This window comes from Chrysemys picta, chromosome 5 (genome assembly GCF_011386835.1).
Source record: "Chrysemys picta bellii isolate R12L10 chromosome 5, ASM1138683v2, whole genome shotgun sequence".
NCBI classification, from domain to species: domain Eukaryota; kingdom Metazoa; phylum Chordata; order Testudines; family Emydidae; genus Chrysemys; species Chrysemys picta.
In genome coordinates this window covers 20,976,821-20,999,621 of record NC_088795.1, presented here as the reverse complement: position 1 = coordinate 20,999,621, position 22,801 = coordinate 20,976,821, and the positions used below count along the sequence as shown (strand labels likewise).

At 44.3% G+C, this 22,801-nt stretch overlaps 1 protein-coding gene across 35 annotated transcripts in view; it reads left to right on the top strand.

Moving 5' to 3' along the window:
- Positions 1–22,801, top strand: part of PDLIM5 (PDZ and LIM domain 5) — a 233,188-nt gene that overhangs the window by 80,145 nt on the left and 130,242 nt on the right. For 33 of the 35 annotated variants that reach the window (XM_008179117.4, XM_024099936.3, XM_065596085.1 and 30 more), the window contains one exon: positions 16,065–16,216. The exons of 1 other annotated variant lie outside the window; for it this stretch is intronic. In XM_008179117.4, coding sequence (XP_008177339.3) covers positions 16,065–16,216 — 152 coding nt within the window. Of the gene's footprint in view, positions 1–16,064; positions 16,217–22,801 lie in introns of those variants that run through there. One more of the 35 variants, XM_042856400.2, reaches the window with a different exon arrangement.

The window sequence follows — 22,801 nt, the reverse complement described above, 5'->3', positions numbered from 1 at the left end:
ACTATTGAGAAACGCTTCAAAAGTGCAAAAGTCCCATTTTCAAAAGAGACTTTGACACCTAGGAATAAGTAACCTATGTGCATAAGTCACTTTTGGAAAATGGGGTTTTGAGGCTCCTAAGCCAGTTAGGCATTTTTGAAAATTTGACCAAGATCTGCTTAGACATTGTGATGTTCCTCCATCTTGACATCAGAACATGGACAAACAACATGGCTCTTATTCTAAGGATTATGTGTATATATATCACCCTAAGACTTTTCCCTGATTGCTATTTCTTCCCTGTGTCCTCCCCTTCCACATCTCAAAATCATCCACACATGCCAGGCTTCACCCTCCAACACAATCATTTTTCCCTCTCCATTAACCAATTGGTTGGACATATTGATAAATTTGTGTGGATGGAATCTTTCCTCTCACTGGAGATGATGGGTGAACTCTATTTGACTTACTCACATCAGTAGTCCTATGGACTTCAGCAGGAATATATCCATAAGTAAAACAAATTTTTTTTGTCTAATTCGCTTTCTCCATTAGGTACTGAAATGGAGGTTAAAACTGCTTCTATCTGTAAAGCGCAATTTACAGTTGATAAAGAAATTATGTACTGCTCTTCATTTTGTTAGATTATAAAATGATACAGTGAAGTTGAACTAAAAAGGATTGCTCTGTTTTCTAAACCTATGGTGCTGAAGATGCGAATAACAGAAGAATCTTGGCCTTATTTTGATACTAACAAACCTAAAATTGACCCTTTGGGAAAACTTGTATGCATCTCTGCTTGCCCCCTCCCGCCTCATAGACTGAATGGTGCCAGGTGAGCTGCTTGATGCCTGTCAGTGTGGGACACATTAGTCTGTAAAAGGAAGCATTCTGGAACTGGTGAGGATTTTATCTGTGTTCAGTTGGATTAGACATAGACTGGCGTGTTTTATTTTATTTTACTTGGTAATTCACTTTGTTCTGTCTGTTACTACTTGGAACCACTTAAATCCTACTTTCTGTATTTAATAAAATCACGTTTTACTTATTAATTAACTCAGAGTATGTATTAATACCTGGGGGAGGAGGGAGGCAAACAGCTGTGCATATCTCTCTATCGGCGTTATAGAGGGAGAACAATTCATGAGTTTACCCTGTATAAGCTTTATACAGGGTAAAACGGATTTATTTGGGTTTTAGACCCCAATCGGAGTTGGGTATCTGAGTATTAAAGACAAGAACACTTCTGTAAGCTGCTTTCAGTTAAGTCTGCAGCTTTGGGGCAAGTAATTCAGATGGGCCTGTCTGTCTTAGCAAGACAGGGTGCTGGGGTCCCGAGTTGGCAGGGAAAGCAGGGACAGAAGTAGTCTTGGCACCTCACTTGGCAGGTCCCAAGGGGGATTCTGTGATCTAACCCGTCAAAGTGGCACAATCAGTGAAATAATTGCCAAGGATATGTTGTCTGAGAGCCAGTCTAGCCTGTTGTTGGTCTTGTTCAGCAGGGAACAGTGCTATCCCAAGAACTCCTCCTAGGACCAGTGCACTGTACAAATGCCTGCTTGTCAAACAACCTGTTCTAGGACTGTCCAGTGCAGCTTTCCTCTTCCTCCTCCTTGGATTTGCACCTGATAAATAGGGGTGGTGTTGAATTGTAAAGTGACAAGGAAGGCTAAGCTATAGCATACCGGAAGATCTACTGTGTCACTATAGAGTTGATCTTCATTTCCAAGCATTAGTTTTGATGTGACAAGTCTGAACACTAGTAAAGTCAAGTATACTTTGGGCTGTTAACAGGTGGCAGTTTTCATTCAGTTTGGACGACTTGTTATCTTAGGTCCTGATCGTGAAAAGACTTGGGTGCCTGGTTTATGTAATGAGACACCCTGCTAGCTTTGTGGTGCATGAAATGAAGCACAGCAGTCAGTCTTCGAGGTACTTTTGACTTCATAGAGAGCAGAATTATGTTCATATTTTGCTTTCTGTGGATATGAAACCGACACATACAGTATCTGATTAAAAGAAGTGCTCTTGCTTTTGGGCAACATACATGGCCACTAATAATCCCATTGCATTCTTTGTAAGAACATCAGTTTTAATCTGAGCTTCCTGGCCAAATTACAGTTTGGGCAACAACATTCTGCCTAATATTTTTCTCCTTCAGTTTCAGTTATATACAGTAGAGCCCTGCGTGGGACTATTTTTTTTTTTAATCCTGCTCCCATCCCGCCCCGCAATTCCCACTCCCATTCCCACCTGCTCCCTCATTGTTTGTTGAACTTTTATTCCACTATTATGGCAGTGCGTCCTGGGCTCTACCCTGCCGCGGGACTGGGATCCCACGGATCCTGCAGGACCTGCTGCCGTAACAATGACAACGGGATAAATATTCAACAAAAAATGCAGGAGGGAATGGGAGGGGGTATTGTGGGGTGGGACAGGAGCAGGATTAAAAAAATAATGTTCATGAAAGTTCATGTTTGTGGTGCAGGAGGTCATCTTGTTTTTTTTTTTTTTTTCTTGTTTTTTAAATCCTGCTCCCTCATTGTTTTGTTTGAATATTTATCCCGCTATGATGGCAGTGGGTCCTGGATCCCAGTCCCGCTGCAGGGCTCTAATACAGTTTTTCATTTCCTCCTCTAGCCTGCAGTGTTAATGTTGCTGTGTCTCAGCCCAGAGGTGCCCTGGATGTGACTGGTGAACAAAAGGGATATGATTCCTATGGTCAGTGGGGTTGGTAAAGCACTTTGGGATCCAGCTGGATGAAATGCATTGCGTAAATGCCAGATGGCTATTTTTGGCATTGACAGCTCAACATTTGCGTGAGCGCGGTATATTAGTGGGTGTTTATTTTTAAAGAGCCCCTGTGAATCCTGTTTCTCATAATCCAGTGAGAAAAAGAGCCTGACATTTGCAGGTACTGTAAATGTCATTCGGCAGATGCCTTGCTGCACTATGTCAGCTTTCAGCAATAAGGATTTCGGAATACTGTTTGCATGTGTGTTTGCCAATTGCCTGGGTGCACACGAAGAAAACAGATTTACAGTACAATAAAAGCTAAGCTTTGCAAGGGTCAACTTCCCTCTGAAGTTAGTTTCCAGCAGTGAGCTGTTCGTGAAAGTGAAGGCGCTCATGAGCGGTCACAGAAATAGTTTAATTTGCCTGCAACATCACAATATTAATTAGATCATACACTCAATGTGGGCTGTGTTTTTAAAATGTGCTTGAATAGACTTTGTGGTGGCAGCAGACGTTGGTTAATGTTTCCCTTAAGTGTTGCATTGAACCTGTCATGTTCTTTGAAGTTAAACTGGGCAATTGCCCGTCAAATGATTTATTAGTGTATCCCTGCCCCCTCACTACACAGTGAGTGCTTTCTTTAGCAGTGGGACATGAGTAAAAAATATATTCCTGTTAGTTTGCCAGCAGCCACACAAACTTAGGCTATGTTCTCATTAGATCTCTCAAACAAAGCAGAATCCAGGTCAAATGCTTGAATAGGGTTGGCAGAGGAAAACCCAGGTGCTGCAGGAACTTGTACTGGTGATTGAGTTTGTGGCTGTCCAAGTCACTTGCTGTTAGACTGTTGCTCTAGTATTGAATAGCATAGGATTGACAGGCACTCAGTAGTGCCTCTCTTTTAGATGAGCCATTAAACACAGGTCCTAAAATCTAGTGGCCGTTAGTTTTGGGAGAAATTCAGAGGTGAAGTTCAAGATGTACCATTGGTGAGTAGGTCAAAGGGAGTCTGAGTTTTACACTCTGAGAAATTAAGAAAAGAGAGTAGCAGGAAAAGCAACTAACAGGAGGGTGTAAGAACAAGTTAAATTCCCTCCGACCCACCCACTTCCATTAGTCCTGCCTTCGGGACCCTGCTTGAATAGTGTCTACTAGCTCAAATGCCTTACGTTCACTTACAGGTGTGTAACTTATACCACCTTATACATCACTCCTACAGCTGGCCCATCAAGTGGTGCTTGATTAATACTAATTGATTATACTTGGATATAAATACATATTAGATTAAAATTCAAGTGTAAAGTGAGTTGAATCCTTAGGTGTGAAAGATACTTCATAAATGTCAGATACTGAAGTATGGTAATAGTCAGAAAGGGGAATGTAGTAGGAAGGTGGTGCCAATCTCATCTTGGGGACATTCATAGTCACATTTGCTTAGCTCAGAAGGAAAACAAATAAGACTTTGCTGCTGGTTCTAGCAGAGCTGAGATGACTATAGGAGAGTGATTTGGTTTCTTTTCTGGTTAATACATCTACAGAATAAACAAGCAAGGTACAACTGCAAAATGTTTGTTGGTAGGTGTACAGAGATTTACAACTCAAGGCTGATCTGCACTGGGAACTTCTGTCTGCATAGCTGTGTGTCTCAGGAGTGTGAAAAATCCACAACCCTGGGAGATGGTGCTGGTGGGATAGGCAGGAAGGGATAGGAGGAACCTCACTAAATGAAGCACATGATGTTGAGGGTCTGAAATGGAAATCTCTCTTACATCAGCAGTTCTGGATCCAGCCTGAATCCAGAATCTTAGAGAGTGGTTTGAATCCAACCAATCCCAAAGTTTGGGGTGTTGTGACCTTGAGTTCCGGTTCGAACCTGACTCTGAGCCAATCCGATATGGGGTCAGTGATAGCTATGCTTCAGAAAGCCATTTTTGTAAAGTCACTTTTTCTGAGTAAAATCAAAAGACCGGTAACTTGCCAGGAACACACTTAAACTTTCAAATTCAGGTTTCAAGGTGTGTGGGGTCAGTCTTGCAGTTGGCCAACAGGTGGGAGAGAGCTACTGTGTGCACGATGCAAGAGGATGTTGACCGAGCAGGGCCCTAAAAGCACACGGCCTTTGGGTACATCTACACAGCAACCAAATACCTGCATCTGGCCTGGGTCAGCTGACTCAGGCTGCGGGGCTATAAAATTGCTGGGTAGATGCTTGGGCTGGAGCCTGAGCTCTGGGACCCCATACCATGGGTCTTTTATTCCAGTGTAGATGTACCTTGTGGGCTTGTCTACACTTACAGTTAGAACTTCTCCCATTGGTGTAGGTACTCTATCCCTTTTATCCCCCTCCGAGAGGCAGTAGCTCTGTCGGAGGCACATAGACCTGTCTACATCGGGGGTTAGGTCAATATAACTGCTTTCCGCACCCCTGAGTGTCATAGTTACACTGACATAAATTGATAGTGTAGACCAAGCCAAAGAGAGTGCAGGCTTGGCAATTGCCCGAGTGAAAACTGAGTTGAAAATTACGTTGCATTGTATTGTATAGAAAAAATTGTTGAATTTCACATCCAATATAGAAATTTAAGGGTGAGTTCAAGTCTATATAGTTATAAAAGTTTACAGTACCATTATATTGTTTTATAAAAACTCCCCAAACACAGTTACTCCTATTTATTTCCAAATGCAGTATTAATCCAAAAGTATCAGTTTATTGGTGTTTCTTACAGAAATTTTAGAATACAATTCATATTAACTTTTAAAAATAACTTATTTTGCCTTTTAACTTCCTCTCTTGTTTTGTGCATTGTTTACATCTTTAAGATTGTTCCAACTCTTAGCAGATTTTGAAAGTTTCTAAAGACCACTAAAAGTGTAGGCAAAAATGCAGGCCATTAAACACGTGCAGTTCATAGTTGCATGTGGAAGCACAAGTGTTTGAGTATTATGCCAGTTCCAGCTGATGAGACTGTGTGTACATTAATGAATGCATAGCAGAATAAAGTCCTCTAGTAACCAACAGTGCCTTGACCTAAACTCTTAAAATCCTGTTTAGATGTGAGGCCAGGGGAAACCTTGAATTTATTTACAGAGCTGCCTCATAACACCTTTTTATGGTTGGTTGTGTCAGCTGTATAAGTGTGATCTGGACTTAAATTTGGAATAAAATATTTTGGTTTGGAAGCGAGCATTAAGGCTGGCTAGCTAGCCTGCTGGCTGTGCCAATAATATTGCTGTGCGAAGGGCTATAATAATGATATGGCTCTTAGCTTCCAAAAAAGTGCCTATAAGAAGCTTATTTAGCAAAGATCTGTTATTTGCATATGTATCTTGCAGTGACTTTTTATTCCTGCAAAAGTAACGGGCCAGATCCTGAGATGGGCCAGAGCCTGCGTGACTCCAATGCACTGCTGTTTTGGGGAGGAAGGAGTGGATAACAGAAAGGAGATTTTAAATAGCTTTTCTTCTTTGGTTCTGGGACTGGCTAGGTGCAACTTCAGTTCTGCTCTAAATGAATCCAGATACGATAGCCCACAAAGGCCATTCCAGGAGTGGAAGATTGCTGGAGCATAGATGTGCCCTAACTACACATTGAGGGTGGGATAGGTGTTAATGCTGGTGGGTTATATTGGCCCTGGAGAGTCCCTAAAGAGCTGGATCCAATAGATGTCAACTTGAGTGCTGCAAAGGGAACAGTGACTTGAACCCAGATCTCCCTTCTCCCAGCTGAGTGTACTAACTACCAAGCTTTAAGGTGTTGTGAGGGTTGGCGTTCGCGCGCTCTCTCTCTCTCCCCTCTGTTGAAGTTGTTCTAACTTATGTAATAACTAAAGTTGAACACCTTCAACAGGAGAGACTAAGAGAGAACCAACCCAGGATTCCCCAGCCTCGTGGTTACTCAGCTCCCGTCCTGTCTCCAGGGCAGGGATTTGAACCTTAATCTGTAACATCCCAGGTAAATGACCTAACCACTAGTCTATTAGGTATAAGGGGGAATTGCCATCCACCTACTACTTTGTGAATGGCAATCCTCTGTGACTTTAGCCTGAACTTTTATCTGTTGTGTCAAATTTGCAAATAGCTTTGGTTGACCCAAAACTACAAATAAAACTATAGGTCTGAAAAACTTGTCCCAGCTCTAGTTGTAATTGGAGGGGAAGCACATTACCGAGTAGACAAAAGACTGCTCCTTCTGTGGCACTGCTGAGCCCTTGCTTATTATTTTACATAATGCTCAGGGCCCCTGAATGTAAGGGTGTTTCTAGACAAACAGTTTGTCGTGCACTAACTGGGGTGTAAATCTTCCCTATCCTAGCCTGCCACTCATTAAGTACCCACGTGGACCATGCTGCCATCCACTAGAAGTTGCTTTTTGCACATTGACCTACTCCGCTTAGAAACAGGAGTAGGTCAGTGCACGCTAGTGAACTTTTGCTCCAAATCTCCACATAGGCAGTTGTTTTGCAGCACACTAGTGCACGGTAGATTTACACACTAGCTTGCCCCGTGCTAACAGTTCATTTAGACAAGCCCTCAGATGAAAACTGAAGGAAATTCAGGGAAGAGCAGTAAATGACTGAAGAAATATGGAGAGAGCTAAAATTCATGTAGCCTGTCCAATGTCAAAAGTACTTGAAGGGTAGAAGCCAAGGATGGAAAGGAGTTTAGGGTAGACCAGTGAGTTGGGCTCTGTCAGGTTTCCTTCCCCACTCTGAACTCTGGGGCATAGATGTGGGGACTCGCATGAAAGACCCCCTAAGCTTATTTTTACCAGCTTAGGTTAAAAACTTTCCCAAGGCACACATTCCCCCTTGAACAGTATTCTGCCACCACCAAGTGATTTAAACAAACATTTACGGAGGGCCACTTGGAGCCCTACCTTCCCCAACTATCCCCACCCAAGTCCCTACACCGCCTTTCCTGGGGAGGCTTGAGAATAATATCCTCACCAATTAGTACAGGTGAACACAGACCCAAACCCTTGGATCTTAAGAACAATGAAAAATCAATCCGCTTCTTAAAAGAAGAATTTTAATTAAAGAAAAAGTAAAAGAATCACCTCTGTAAAATTGGGAAGATAAGTACTTTACAGAATAACAAAAGACTCAAGAATGTAGAGGATCTTCCCTCTAGGCAAAACCTTAAAGTTACAAAACCAGGGATAAACCTCTCTCTTCCTACAAAGGAAATCACCATCCAAAATAAAAGTAAGCTAACGCATTCCTTCGCTAATACTTAATAATAATGGAGTTGGATTGCTTGCTTTCTTGATCTGTCTCTGGCAAATGCCACACAGAACAGACAGACAAAGCCTCCCACCCCAGATTTGAAAGTATCTTGTCCCCTTATTGGTCCTTTTGGTCAGGTGTCAGCTACGTTACCTGAGCTTCTTAACCCTTTACAGGTAAAAGAGGGATTAATCCTTTACAGGGTAAAGAGGGATTTTATGCTACCCTTAGCTGTATGTTTATGACAGGCTCGGTCTGCACTACATACATACTTGAAAAATCCACACCCCTGACAGACCTAGTTATACCGACCTTCACCTCCCATGTAGACAGAGCTATTTCAGTGGGAGAGCTTCTCCCGCTGATGTAGTTACTGCCTCTCGTGGAGGTGGAGTTAAGCCAATGAGAGATCTCTCTCCTCTTGGCTTAGGGCAGGGGTTGGCAACCTTTCAGAAGTGGTGTGCCAAGTCTTCATTTATCAGAGGGGTAGCCGTGTTAGTCTGAATCTGTAAAAAGCAACAGAGGGTCCTGTGGCACCTTTAAGACTAACAGAAGTATTGGGAGCATAAGCTTTCATGGATAAGAACCTCACTTCTTCAGATGCAAGTAATAGAAATTTCCAGGGGCAGGTATAAATCAGTATGGAGATAACGAGGTTAGTTCAATCAGGGAGGGTGAGGTGCTCTGCTAGCAGCTGAGGTGTGAACCCCAAGGGAGGAGAAACTGCTTCTGTAGTTGGATAGCCATTCACAGTCTTTGTTTAATCCTGATCTGATGGTGTCAAATTTGCAAATGAACTGGACTCAGCAGTTTCTCTTTGGAGTTTGGTCCTGAAGTTTTTTTGCTGTAAGATGGCTACCTTTACATCTGCTATTGTGTGGCCGGGGAGGTTGAAGTGTTCTCCTACAGGTTTTTGTATATTGCCATTCCTGATATCTGACTTGTGTCCATTTATCCTCTTGCGTAGTGACTGTCCAGTTTGGCCAATGTACATAGCAGAGGGGCATTGCTGGCATATGATGGCATATATAACATTGGTGGACGTGCAGGTGAATGAGCCGGTGATGTTGTAGCTGATCTGGTTAGGTCCTGTGATGGTGTTGCTGGTGTAGATATGTGGGCAGAGTTGGCATCGAGGTTTGTTGCATGGGTTGGTTCCTGAGTTAGAGTTGTTATGGTGCGGTGCGTGGTTGCTGGTAAGAATATGCTTAAGGTTGGCGGGTTGTCTGTGGGCGAGGACTGGCCTGCCTCCCAAGGTCTGTGAAAGTGAGGGATCATTGTCCAGGATGGGTTGTAGATCACTGATGATGAGTTGGAGAGGTTTAAGCTGAGGACTGTAGGTGATGGCCAGTGGAGTTCTGTTGGTTTCTTTTTTGGGCCTGTCTTGTAGCAGGAGGCTTCTGGCTACACGTCTGGCTCTGTAGATTTGTTTCTTTATTTCCTTGTGTGAGTATCGTAGTTTTGAGAATGCTTGGTGAAGATCTTGTAGGTGTTGGTCTCTGTCTGAGGGGTTGGAGCAGATGCGGTTGTACCTCAGTTCTTGGCTGTAGATGATGGATCGTGTGGTGTGTCTGGGGTGGAAGCTGGAGGTATGAAGGTAGGCGTAGCGCTCGGTGGGTTTTCGGTATAGGGTGGTGTTAACGTGGCCATCGCTTATTTGTACTGTGGTGTCTAGGAAGTGGACCTCCCGTGTAGATTGGTCCAGGCTGAGGTTGATGGTGGGGTGGAAGCTGTTGAAATCATGGTGGAATTCTTCCAGGGTCTCCTTCCCATGGGTCCAGATGATGAAGATGTCATCAATGTAGCGTAGGTAGAGAAGGGGCGTGAGTGGACGAGAGCTGAGGAAGCGTTGTTCCAGGTCAGCCATAAAAATGTTGGCATATTGTGGGACCATGTGGGTGCCCATAGCGGTGCTACTGGTCTGGAGGTATATATTGTCACCAAATTTGAAATAATTGTGCGTGAGGATAAAGTTACAGAGCTCAGCAACAAGTTGTGCTGTGGAACTAACCTCGTTATCTCCATATTGATTTATACCTGCCTCTGGAAATTTCCATTACTTGCATCTGAAGAAGTGAGGTTCTTACCCACGAAAGCTTATGCTCCCAATACTTCTGTTAAAGGTGCCACAGGACCCTCTGTTGCTTTTTAAGTCTTCATTTATTCACTCTAATTTAAGGTTTTGCATACCAGTAATTAATTTTAACCTTTTTAGAAGGTCACTTTCTATAAGTCTATAATATATAACTAAACTATTGTTGTATGTAAAGTAAATAGGTTTTTAAAATGTTTAAGAAGCTTCATTTAAAATTAAATTAAAATGCAGAGCCCCCCAGACCGGTGGCCAGGACCCGGGCAGTGTGAGTGCCACTGAAAATCAGCTCACGTGCCGCCTTGGGCACACGTGCCATAGGTTGCCTACCCCTGGCTTAGGGCATCTTCACCAGATGCAGCTCTGTTTGGAGGAGGAGACATTGGCTTGATTCTGATCACACTGGTGGACAATAAATGATTAATCAGTAAAAATCATTGGGACAAATCTGATCCACTGCCACTGATAGATGACTCTTTCTAGATAAAGGGTATATATCTAGGAAAATTATTATTATTATTATTTTTAAACATACACTACAGAGATGAGGAGAGACTCTTCTCTTGCAAATTTGGTGTGTTGCATGTTGCAAAATGAATAGGGTACCCTGTAGACTATATAAACTTTAAGAAAGCAAAACAAACTTTTAGCTTTTGTTGTGATGTTTTTGATTTGTTAATTTAAAAAAAAAACTGCACTGAAGACGTTTTCTATAATGTTACTTTTGAAGTTGGTCCCAAATCAAGAACTAGTTTTTATTAAATTTGGACTTAGAACACATTTTAGAGCATTATTATCACTTCTGGGAAAATTGGCATTATGTTGAATTTTAAAAAAAAATTGGCCTCCCTATTAATTACTTGTTTTAGTCTTTTAGGAATCAAACACAGGCTAAATCTGAAATTTGATACATGATTTTGTTGTGCATATTAGAAAGTTCTCTGAACACCCCTGTTTGGCAAAGACTAGATCTTTACTGCAAGCCATGAAGTCAGCTCTGAGGGACCAAAGAAAGATTTTTTGATGCGGGGGCTGGTGTCAGCAATGATTGGCCTCAGCAGGTGATGGATTACGTGCGCTCGCTCGCTCGCGCTCTCTCTCTCTCTCTCTCTCTCTCTCCCTCTCTCCAGTCCTAGATTAAATGAGCTATCCAGGCTATATGTGGTGTTCTACGTCTAAGTGGTGGGACATTTTCACTTTTCTGTTTCAGATCCTTTCTGCAGTTTGTGAACAGTATGCTCTTTATTAAGCATAATAGGTAATGTGAAATATAACTTGGTTTTACAGCTGCGATTCAGGTTTGGTGGAAACATGCTCCATATTGTAAATACAGCACTGAAATTAATAACCCAAGGATTCAGAGAGATTTATGGAAGTTAGCTGGCTTTGTACCTAGCTTGATCTGTTCTTTCAATTCCATATCTTCTTTCTTCCATGCATTAACACATGGTGTGGGTGCGATTGCACTTACAAAAGCAACCCTTTTAAAACAAAACAAAAACATTACACAGCTTGGGATAGGGTTTCCTTCCTCCTAAGGTCTTTGAGTTTTTGAGTTGTTTTCTGTTTCCCTTGCTCATCAGCTAATAATTAGTCTTCTGTAATGTACCTATAAAATAGGTACCTGCTAGTTTGACCCTGTATTTAGGGCTGAGAGCTGTACATAGACAGCGATAGCATTTCAAAATGTACAAATGAAAAGTGCTATTTTAATGAGATCAGACTTGGCCAGACATTCATAGGTGTGTCTCAATCTCCATCTCCCTGCAAAGAGTCATAATTTGTAATGGGCACATCTCGGGAAGGAAGCCACCTCTCGGTCACCACCTGTTTGAGGCTTGGGATTAGTAATGCTTTTTAGCAGGTTTTGGGTAAGGAGCTAGAGCTTGTCAGTGCTAGCTAAGGTGGGCAGGATGCTGTGCTTAATTTTGCCTGATTAGTGTATAACTGGTGTGTTCATACTTCTCTTCACATATAATGGGCTCTTCGGCCAATATTTTACTGTAACTTGGGTACTTACTATACTTTGCAGTTAGTGGAGGAGTGTGAGCAAAAGGTTTGTCTACATAGCAATTGCTTGATGAATTGTAACTCCCCTTTTGATTGATGATGCAAAATTTGTTTCTGTACAAATAGCAATTCAGCTGCATATAATAATTTCAAAATGTTGTTGTAACGAGCAAGTTTTCTTTATCACTTGTCTGCTTTTCCCCACCCCCATCTACCGCCACTCAATATTCTGTCTTTCACTCTCAATGTTTCCTTTTAGTTTGAACTGGGTGGAAAAATAGTTGTGCTGGCCTGCAATTTTTGGGATAGTTGATTCCAAATCTGATTAGTTGGCACATCTCCTTTAATCCCTCTATCAACAAAATGTTTTGGTACCATGATACCAGCACACATCGTGTGAATAATTTAAAAAAATGCTTCCAGTGTGTATATTAAGTGTTGTTGGTATTGCAGTACTTCTAGCCCCAGACATGTTGGTATTTAAAATACTGGCTTTCTTGACCCATTGCAGGTGTCAAACCTTACAATTTCCCCATATATTTAAAAATTGAAATTTCCTGAGGGATTTCCCTTTTTGAAAGAGCCGTGTATTGTTTTTATGGATCAAGCAGAGGCTGGAATGTCAACACCACTTTTTTTAAATGCACGTAATTGTCGCCTTGTACAGTATACTACCTCCTTTTTTTAAATAATCACCCAAGGTCTACAAATTGGGGATTCTCAAACATAGGCCACTTCTTGATAGTGGTTGTTTGGTGGGCAACTCTTCGCTTAATCACAGATGTGTACCTCACTTTCCCTCCCCTGGGATTCTGAAACAGAAGTTACTCCCTGATTTCTAAGAATGGGTGTCTTCAAGTCCTAAATTCCTTTCTCTGTGAAACAGATATCTCTAGGTATGCCAGACAGTGACAATATGACAATAGTACCCTTTATTATTTGATCAGAAAGATGGGTTTCAGTTATACAATAAATAACCTTATACGGAGAGGTGGTGCTCTCATGTAAGAGATGTGTGCTATACCGTCTGTGACAGTGTACCCCATAAGGCTTTATGGGGGGGGTGCTTATAAATGTATGTATGACATAACTGGAATATGTTTTGTGCTGCCTGTGCCATGTAACATATCTCCGTAAAGGTTATGGTCTACTATATCTATTCATCCTAGTTGTACATATATATCATTTTCTACTTGAGGTTAAGAATATGGGCGGTATGCTGGCTTGGTTTCTAAGTAAGCTTTGTGAGGCATTTAGTCAGCTTCTTTAGGAAGGAATTCGCCAGGTTAAGTACCTGATCAGGAAACACTTGGGGAGCAATGCATCGTGGAATGCTCCAATCCACATAAGACGTCTTCCTGGAGACATGCAAGATACTAGGGTTACCATACGTCTGGTTTTTCCCGGACATGTCCGGCTTTTTGGCAATCAAACCCCCGTCCGGGGGGAATTGCCAAAAAGCCGAACATGTCTGGGAAAATGCCGGCCGGGCACTTCCCCTCCCGCGGCTGCTCTGCTCCCCCCTGACTCTTCGGCTCTGTTTATGAGCCAAGCTGCCCGAGTGCTATGGGCTTCAGGCAGCCCCCTTGCCTCCGGACCCCAGCTGCCAGCCGGGCAGTTCCCCTCCCGGGCTCCGGCGGCGCAGGGTCCAGAGGCACGGGAGCTGCCCGAAGCCGGTAGCGCTGGGACAGCTCGGCTCTTAAACAGAGCCGAAGAGTCAGGGGAGGAGCAGAGCCTCCGGCCGCTGCGGTTCTGCTCCTCCCCGACTCTTCGGCTTTGTTTAAGAGCCGAGCACTATGGGCTTTGGGCAGCCCCCATGCCTCTGGACCCTGCGCCGCCGGAGCCCGGGAGGGGAAGTGCCTGGCTGGGGGCGCAGGGTCCGGAGGCAAGGGGGCTGCCCGAAGCCCAAGCGCTACTGGCTTCACGGTTTGCCGGGCAGCCTCCAGACCCTGCGCCCCCGGCTGGACGCTTCCCCTCCCGGGCTCCAGCTGTGCTGGGGAAGCGCCGGCCAGGGGCACAGGTTCTGGGGGCTGCCCGGCAAACCGTGAAGCCGGTAGCGCTCGGGCAGCCCTTTCCGCATGGCTGGGAGTGGGAGGGAGGAGGGGGCGGAGTTAGGACGGGGTTGGGGCAGGGCTGGGGGTGGGAAATGGGTGGGGCCAGGACCCCGTGGAGGGCCCTCTTTTTTTTTTTTTATTTAAGTATGGTAACCCTAAAGATACCATGTGGACAATGGCTTCAGTCTGTAAAGACTGAGTCATGCTGGGGCATGTAACTTGCCCAGGTGACTCCAGAACTCCATCTTGGAGCTGGACTTTGCATAGGAGGGAGGAGGGGGGTCTCCACTCACAAGAGAGTGTTGTCAGATGCTACCGGTATGGTGCTCTGCTTTCTCCTGATATTTGATATCACTCGGCTGCGTGCGTGTGTTCCCTCTGTGTGCGGTCCCAGCTCTTCAGACAGCTGACACAGCAGACCCAAAGAGAACCCGCTGCCCCCGTGGCCGGACAAAGACACCACCCCAGGGATACATTTTTATACACGGGTACAAACAAGTTACACATCACTTCTGACGTATTGAGGTGCAACCCCTTCACGTAGCAAGGTACAACCTCCCTATGTAGTAAGGTGCCGCCTCGCACCTTGTACATGTTGGTTCGATCAAAACAACTCTATCCATCATTTTACCCCTTTGCCCCTGTCATTGGGATGGGTTGGCCTGTTCCATATTATCTATGGAATGTTCCAGTATAGTGTGTCTTGGTACCATGTTTATACTTTAACTATGCTAGGTGAATATATATTTATGCAACATCAGCCCTTTCCTTGCCAGCTTCTGTGAGCAGGGCCTGCCTCTTGCTCACAGCTGAACTTTGCTTTATGTTAGCAAAGTCTTGACCATTACTTTAGTTCAGGCCTCAGGCCTCATACTGAGCCTTTATCAGGGCCTTCACTTACTACAGAGAGTCTGTTTAAACCCGTGGGAGACCTCTCCATTTGGTCTTCAGCTGGCTAAGGAAGGAGCCTCTCTACCCTCCCCCAGGATACTTGAAGGAAACTGGAACAAACGACAGTAACTACAGGAAGAACAGGAGTACTTGTGGCACCTTAGAGACTAACAAATTTATTAGAGCATAAGCTTTCGTGGACTATAGCCACTTCTTCGGATGCATAGTGGGCTGTAGTCCACGAAAGCTTATGCTCTAATAAATTTGTTAGTCTCTAAGGTGCCACAAGTACTCCTGTTCTTTTTGCGGATACAGACTAAAACGGCTGCTACTCTGAAACCAGTAACTACAGGGGGTGTGAGTGATTGCTGGACCCAGGCTAAAAGGAGATTAGCCTGTGAAAGGGAGCATTCTGGAACTGGTGAGGAACTTATCTGTATTTAGTTTGATTAGACATAGATTTGCGCATTTTATTTTATTTTACTTGGTGACTTGGTTACTACTTGGAACCACTTAAATCCTACTGTCTGTATTTAATAAAATCACTTTTTATTTAGTAATTTACTCAGAGTATGTATTTATACCTGGGGGAGCAAACAACTGTGCATATCTCTCTACAATCAGTGTTCTAGAGGGCGAACGATTTGAGTTTACTCTGCATAAGCTTTATGCGGGGTAAAACGGATTTATTTGGGTTTAGACCCCATTGGGAGTTGGGCATCTGAGTGCTAAAGACAAGCATGCTTCTGTGAGCTGTTTTCAGGTAAACTTGCAGCTTTGGGGCAAGTGATTCAGACCCTGGGTCTGTGTTGGAGCAGACGGGAGTGTTTGGCTCAGCAAGACAGGGTGCTGGAGTCCTGAGCTGGCAGGGAAAACAGGAGCAGAGGTAGTCTTTGCACATCAGGTGGCAGCTCCCAAGGGGGTTTCTGTGATCCAACCCATCACACCGTTTGCGTAATGTGTGTTTATGAATAAGAAATGTAGATAGATATACATATAACCGTGTATGTAAATGAAAGAATGCTAACATGACCCATAGAAGAATGCTACTTACTCATTGTATTTGTGACATTGCAGTTAAACGATGGTGGCAAGGCAGCTAGAGCCCAGGTGGGGATAGGTGATGTGGTTCTCACCATTGATGGGACAAGTACAGATGGGATGACTCATCTGGAAGCACAAAACAAGATCAAGGCCTGTACAGGCAACTTGAACATGAATCTGCAAAGGTAAGATTTTTTTTCTTTAATATCTGCTGTTTTAAGAATGAACACCTCTAAATCATTTAGCTAAATGCATGCATTTGCTGGCTATAATTGAAGGATAATGGTATTGTAGGCCTAGATGTATTCATTGCATCTAGAAAATGGTTAGATGCAAATGTGAGCAGATGGCTCCTTTCCTAACCTGCAGTTGGACATACAGTAGAACCTCAGTTATGAACACCAGAGTTACAAACTGATCGCTCAACTACACACCTCATTCGGAACCAGAAGTACACGATCAGCAGCAAAGACATCTTCCCCGAAAAAAGAAATAAAACCCTCGATACAGTACAATACTGTGTTAAACGTAAAAAAAAAAAAAAGGAAAGTTTGGAAAAAAGACAAGGTAAACAAATTGTTTCTGTGCTTGTTTCATTTAAATTAAGATGCTTGAAAGCCGTCTTTTTCTTCTGCATAGTGAAGTTTCAAAGCTGTATTAAATCAGTGTTCAACTGTAAACTTTTGAAAGCACAACCTAAACATTTCAGAGTTACGAACAACCTCCATTCCCGCCGGGATGTTCATAACTCTGACGTTCTATTGTAGTTGTCACTGAGTTAAGTTGAAACTCTCCCCCTTCCTGGAGCTTTGGTTTTGTTAATATCTAACTGTATGGGATATGAGCTGAACTTTTGTTTTCCCAGGCTTGTCTGCTCCTGTAGCTCCTCCCTCCTGACTGCTCAGCCCACATCCTAGATTCTCTTTTTCTCGAGCCTCTTCTTCCTCCCTTATATCTGGCTGGGAGAAAAAGCTGCTTGTTTCAGCAATTCTGTTTACACTTAGCTTTCCCCCTAAAACTCCACTGGTTAGCAGCAACAATGAGACAAATATGTCTCCTAGATGACCTGCTGTGAGTGGGGTTAGGTGCAACAGTAGTTAAAACATTAGAGGGCAATCAACACTATTGGACCCACGATTATTAGCACTAGTGAAGAATTTTAGGGAGGAAGAAAAGTGTAGTGAACCCCTTTGAGTCGACAGAACATTTCCCAGCTAGATCAGCATCTGCAAATGATGTTTCAGGCAAACTGTGCCAGCCTGTTACAGATGGTTTCTCAGATGTTGGCAGTCTTATGTTTATGTTGTGAGTCTATACCAATGAGCATTCAAGTAAAAAGCTTTCTGAACAAGCTGCAGTTGGAAGGCTGTTAATCCTGTGAAGTAATGTAATCTTTTAAAAAGATAAAACCTTTCTATAGGAAATAGTCCAGTCTTGCTCTTTTAAACAAGTACTCAGGGCAGGCTATGAAGAAGTGACAGCTGATAAAACAATGTTATTCATGTGGGATCTGAAGCTGTTTTGCTTGAGAAGTTGATGGCCAGGGCAAACAGTAAGAACAAGGGGTAAAGTAAAGATAACCAGAAACTATATAAGTGGATTTGGGGACTAATACTCACTGTTTTGTATTTCTTGGATTATAAACTTAATTTCAGTTGAAGGAGAAGGTTTTTCTTGAGGGAAAGCTCAGGACTCTATCGGAGTCTGGATCCCTTTCCAGAAATTTTGCAAGAGTAGCAAAATGGGGGTGGGGGGGGATGCGCGCACGCACACATCTGTTTGAAATGTTTGCATTGTCATATCACACCAAATTTTTATGATTTTTATCACAATATATTGTTTCTTTGGCGGTCTCCATTAGGAGTCCTGAACTCTTAAGTCATTCTGACTCATCATGTGTCAGGTAGAAGCAGCAGTCAGATTGTGTCCAAGATTCCGGTGCTTAGGACACTGCAATGGTTTCTCTCCTGTTTTTTCATAGTTCCTGTTTTGTGTACCTGCTGTCCGGGGTGGGCAAACTTTTTGGGCCGAGGGCCACATCTGGCTGGGGAAATAGTATGCGGGGCAGGGGGTTGAGGTTGGGGTGCGGGAGGGAGTGTGGGGTGTGGGAGGGGTTGCAGTGTGCAGGAAGGGGCTCAGGGCAAGGGATTGGGGCAGAGGAGGGGTGCGGGGTATATGAGGGGGCTCAGGGCAGGGAGTTGGGATGCAAGGTGCAGGCCGGGAGCTTAGGGCAGGGAATTGGGGGGCAGGATGCAGGAAGGGTTTGGGCTCCGGTCCCGCTTACCTCAAGCGGCTCTAGGGTGGCAGCGGTGCGCTCTGGGGCAAGGGCAGCGCCGCGGCCCCTGGGGGAGGGCGGGGGCAGAGGGCTCTGCGTGCGCTGCCCTTGCTGCACCTCCAGGTACCTCCCCTGAATCTCCCATTGGCTGCTGTTCTCCATTCCCAGCCAATGGGAGCTGTGGGTGGCGGTGCCTGGAGGCAAGGGCAACGCACGGAGCCCTGTGCCCCCCTGCCCGGGGGCCGCAGGGACGTGGTGCCGGCAGTGTCTCGGGCCAGATCCAAAGCGCTGAGGGGCCGGATCTGGACCGCGGGCCGTAGTTTGCCTACCCCTGTGCTAGTCAGTCCCTGAAACCTATTCCTACTCTGTCATGCCTGGAATAAGATGATGTGTTTCAAATCATATCAGCAAGTAAACGGAGGAAAAGAAGGCAGTACTCCGAACTATGAAGTGAAGTTCTCAGAAGCCATCTATTAATAATGTATCCGAGGAGTAGATCAGAGGCAGTACTGGTGACACAAATCTCCTAAAATGTTTCTCTGTTCCTAAATGTCTATGGTATTCCTGCAATCACTGATAATCAGCCTGGCTTCACTAATTTCAGTGGCCTTTCTGGAAGATACAGCTCGGGCTAGCCTCTCCACTCCTAAGATATGGATGCCCAAGGGAATTCCCAAAACTATAGCTACCATTGTTCTGACTTTCAGGGTCATCTTATCTTCAACTAACTGGAATCAAACTATATTTTGCACCAGGGGAGGTTTCTTGCCTATGCCACTGATGCTTTGGCTTGCATTTCATAAGAACGGCCAAACTGGGTCAGACCAAAGGTCCATCTGGCCTTTCTGTCTTCCAACAGTGGCCAATGCAAGGTGCCCCAAAGGGAATAAACAAAACAGGTAATCAAGTGATCCACCCCCTGTCGCCCATTCACAGCTTCTGGCAAACAGAGGTTAGGGGACACCATCCCTGCCCATCCTGGCTAATAGCCATTGATGAACCTATTCTCCATGAATTTATCTAGTTCTTTTTTGAACCCTGTTATAGTCTTAGCCTTCAGAACATCCTCTGGCAAGGAATTCCACAGGTTAACTGTGTGTTGTGTGAAAAATAATTTCACTAGTTGGAATTCTCTGAGACTCTCAAAAATAGGGTGGATGAGTCTTCCAGTACCAAACAGCTGGTCTCTTAATGGCTCTTATCAGAATATTTGCCTTTTTAATTCAAAGATGTCAGTGCACCTCAGAAGTAACCCAGCCCCTGCAGCCATCGCTTCATGGGAGCTACTCTGTTATCAATGTAGAAACTGAAATGGCACAATCCTGCTTAATTAGAACATGAACAAAATTGATTAATAACAACTCCGCATTTCTCAATGCTGAGTTCAAACTATCCAACCCTTGTATTTCTCAGGTGAAACTTTGGAGCATGATTCTTAATGTTTCTTCAGCATTAGCTACCTGTTCTGGCAAGTTGAAAGGACCTCATTCTTTGAGAACCTCCTTGAAATGAAAATAGAAGGGCTTCTTAATAGGTGTATATATATTTTTCCAAAGATTGGATCAACAACAGAGATTTTTGAGCATGATGGTTACACAGGAGTTAAAAAGCTATGGTCATGTTATATGTGGGCCTTTTAAAAGATTTTCCTATCTATGTTACTAAGCCCTGAGCTTATTAAAGGTGACAGTTAGTTATTTTTTTAAACAAAAATGAATATACTTTTTGCATCATGTATTGGATTGTTTCTTCTCTTCACTCAGTTTGGACCATGAAAATAGACACTTTGACCTAGTATTCTGGATTAGCACAATGCTGCAATATTTGACTTCAGACACTACAGAGGAATGTTAAGGTCAAAACCACTTTTTTATTTTTATCTAATGGTGTTGGGGGAAGGGAGGAAAACACTTGTTTTAGCTGACAGTGGTTCTTTAGGGTTAACAGGAATCAGTGGTAAGGTATTTTTGTAGGTGCAGAGAATGGGGCATCATGTCTCAAGCTGATGGCTGTGTGCTCTGAATGTAATGTCCATATGCTGTATTCTGAGTTGAAAGAAATCAGTAAGGTGAAAGAGTGGGGAATAAGGACTGAAATATACTTTGTAATTCAAGAATCTTTTTGTTTAGTGGGAACATTGACTGACAATGGGCTCCTGATACAGCTTTATTCTAAATGATATAAAATGATCTATAAACGTCTGTCAATTACTGTATTTCATTCTACTGGTTGTAACATGAAACAATTTTACACAGTTTAATAGCTGGCTTGTCTGCTGATGCAGATTGATATAATCCTTCTAAATCTTTAAAATAATTGAAGTTGGGAAGCCTTCCAAAGATGAAACTGCTTGAACCCTCTAGATATTTCATGAGGAGATAACTTACTGGCTATGTAATCCACCAAACAAAGTGGAATGTCTTCCTTGGGGCTGGCAATCTTCAAAAGTTACCTTGGTGTTGCTGTTTTTAATTTGAATGCCAAAATATTGGGCAACTCTGAGAAACTCAGTTCCTGTTCTTGAGTGTAATTTTAAATTTTCAAATCTGCACAGAGAATTGATAGATCCCCGAGCCTGTGTGGAGTCCTATTTGAAGTACTTGGCTGCAGGGGTGTGGTTCTTAGTGTAGGGTTGTGGTCTGTATTTTATAAGACAATGAGGTAAGGCTTATAAACAGAGCAGAGATGGGGGAGAGACTAGAACATTACAATAAGATAGCATGGTAACTCCTAAAACGCATCACTTGTGATGTTTTTCCACACCCTCAGTCCTCAGAGGGAAGATAGAAGGTCTTTTTGTGTGTGTGTGTGTGTGTGTGTGTGTGTGTGTGTGTGTGTGTGTGTGTGTGTCTGGGTTGACTGGGGGGGGAGAGTAGGGTTACCATTCGTCCGGATTCCCCCGGACATGTCTGGCTTTTTGAGCTAAAAATAGCGTCCGGGGGGAATTTGTAAATGTCCGGGCTTCCCCCTCCCATGCAGACCGCACGCGGCTAACAGGGCAGTCGGACGGATGGTGCCACTTACATGGGGCTCCGACAGCCAGAGAGAGCCCCTCCTCGGCTTCCCCTGCAGCAGAGATCACTCCCTCCCTCCCTGCATTCGCAGATCACCTCCGGCAGTCTAGAGCTCCTCCCCGGCACGCTGTTCTGAGCGGCAGGGTAAGAGGGCCAGGGGGTTGGAGAAGAGGCAGGGAGGTTCTGGAGGGGGCAGTCAAGAGACGGGGGGGTCAGGAGTTTGGGGGGGCTTTTTTGGGGTGTGTGGATAAGGTTTTGGGCAGTCACGGTACAGGTAGGGGGTAGGGTCCTGGGGGGCAGTTAGGAGGGGGGTCTCAGGAGGGGGCAGTGAGGGGAGAAGGAACAGGGAGGCTTAGGTAGGGGGTGGGGTTCTGGCGGGCAGTTAGGAGCAGGGGTCCCAGAAGGGGGCAGTCAGGGGACAAGGAGGGGGGGGGGTTGGGAGTTCTGGGGGCGGGGCTGTCAGGGAGCAGGGGTGGGGAGAGGGATCGGTCGGGACAGGGAGCAGAGGGGTTTAGATGGGTCGGCAGTTCCGGGGGGGGGGGCTGTCGGGGTGGGGAGTGGTTGGATGGGGCGTGGGAGTCCCAGGGGTCTGTCTGGGGGTGGGGGGATGGGTGTGGATAAGGGTTGGGGCAGTCAAGGGACAGGTAGGGGGTAGGGTCTCAGGAGGGGGCAGTTAGGGGACAAGGAGCGGGGGGAGGGTTGGGGGTTCTGAGGGGGGCGGGAAGTGGGAGGGGCAGGGATGGGGCTAGGACAGGATGGGGGCGGGGCTCCTCCCGTCCTCTTTTTTGCTTGCTGAAATATGGTAACCTTAGGAGAGAGGTTAGGAGGAATTGAATGATGCAACAGAGGTGGCTTGCCCAACTGGTAGGGAAGGGCATTTTATGGATGGTGGTTCATTGCTCCTTTTTAACTCTGTTGAAATCATGGTGGCTTTATGACATGCACAAAGGGATGCCAGGCAAAGGAGATATTCTAGTAAATAAAGTATGAAACTTGATGCATTTTTAGAAAATACTGTTTCTGTTTATTACTGTTTTCAGAAATACTTCTGCTGCTGTTTGACTACCATAACAAAACTTTGAGTTGTCATTGCAATTGTGTGGTGCATGTTTCTAAGGTTAGACATAATTAAATGAAAAATCAAGTCCTTTTTTCTAGTGAACTGTAGACCTGGTAAGGCACATAAATAATAACATTTCATGTAATATGTGTATTCTGAAGCACTCTCCATGTGAGAGACACTATCTCTGCATACAGGAAGACCGAGTTCATGTCCAGAGAATGTGTAGTGTAAGGCCTTGTCCTGCATTGGGATCTGCTAGCATGGACTCTGAAGTCAGAGGGACTTGGGTTCGTGATGGTGGAGGGAGGTCTTAGGAAAAGGTTATTAATGTCTCTCTCTCATTTAGACTTTCTTCAAGTCTTGAGATAAATATTTAATAACTTATTTAATGCTGACTTTAAATGCGCGGTTAGTGTTC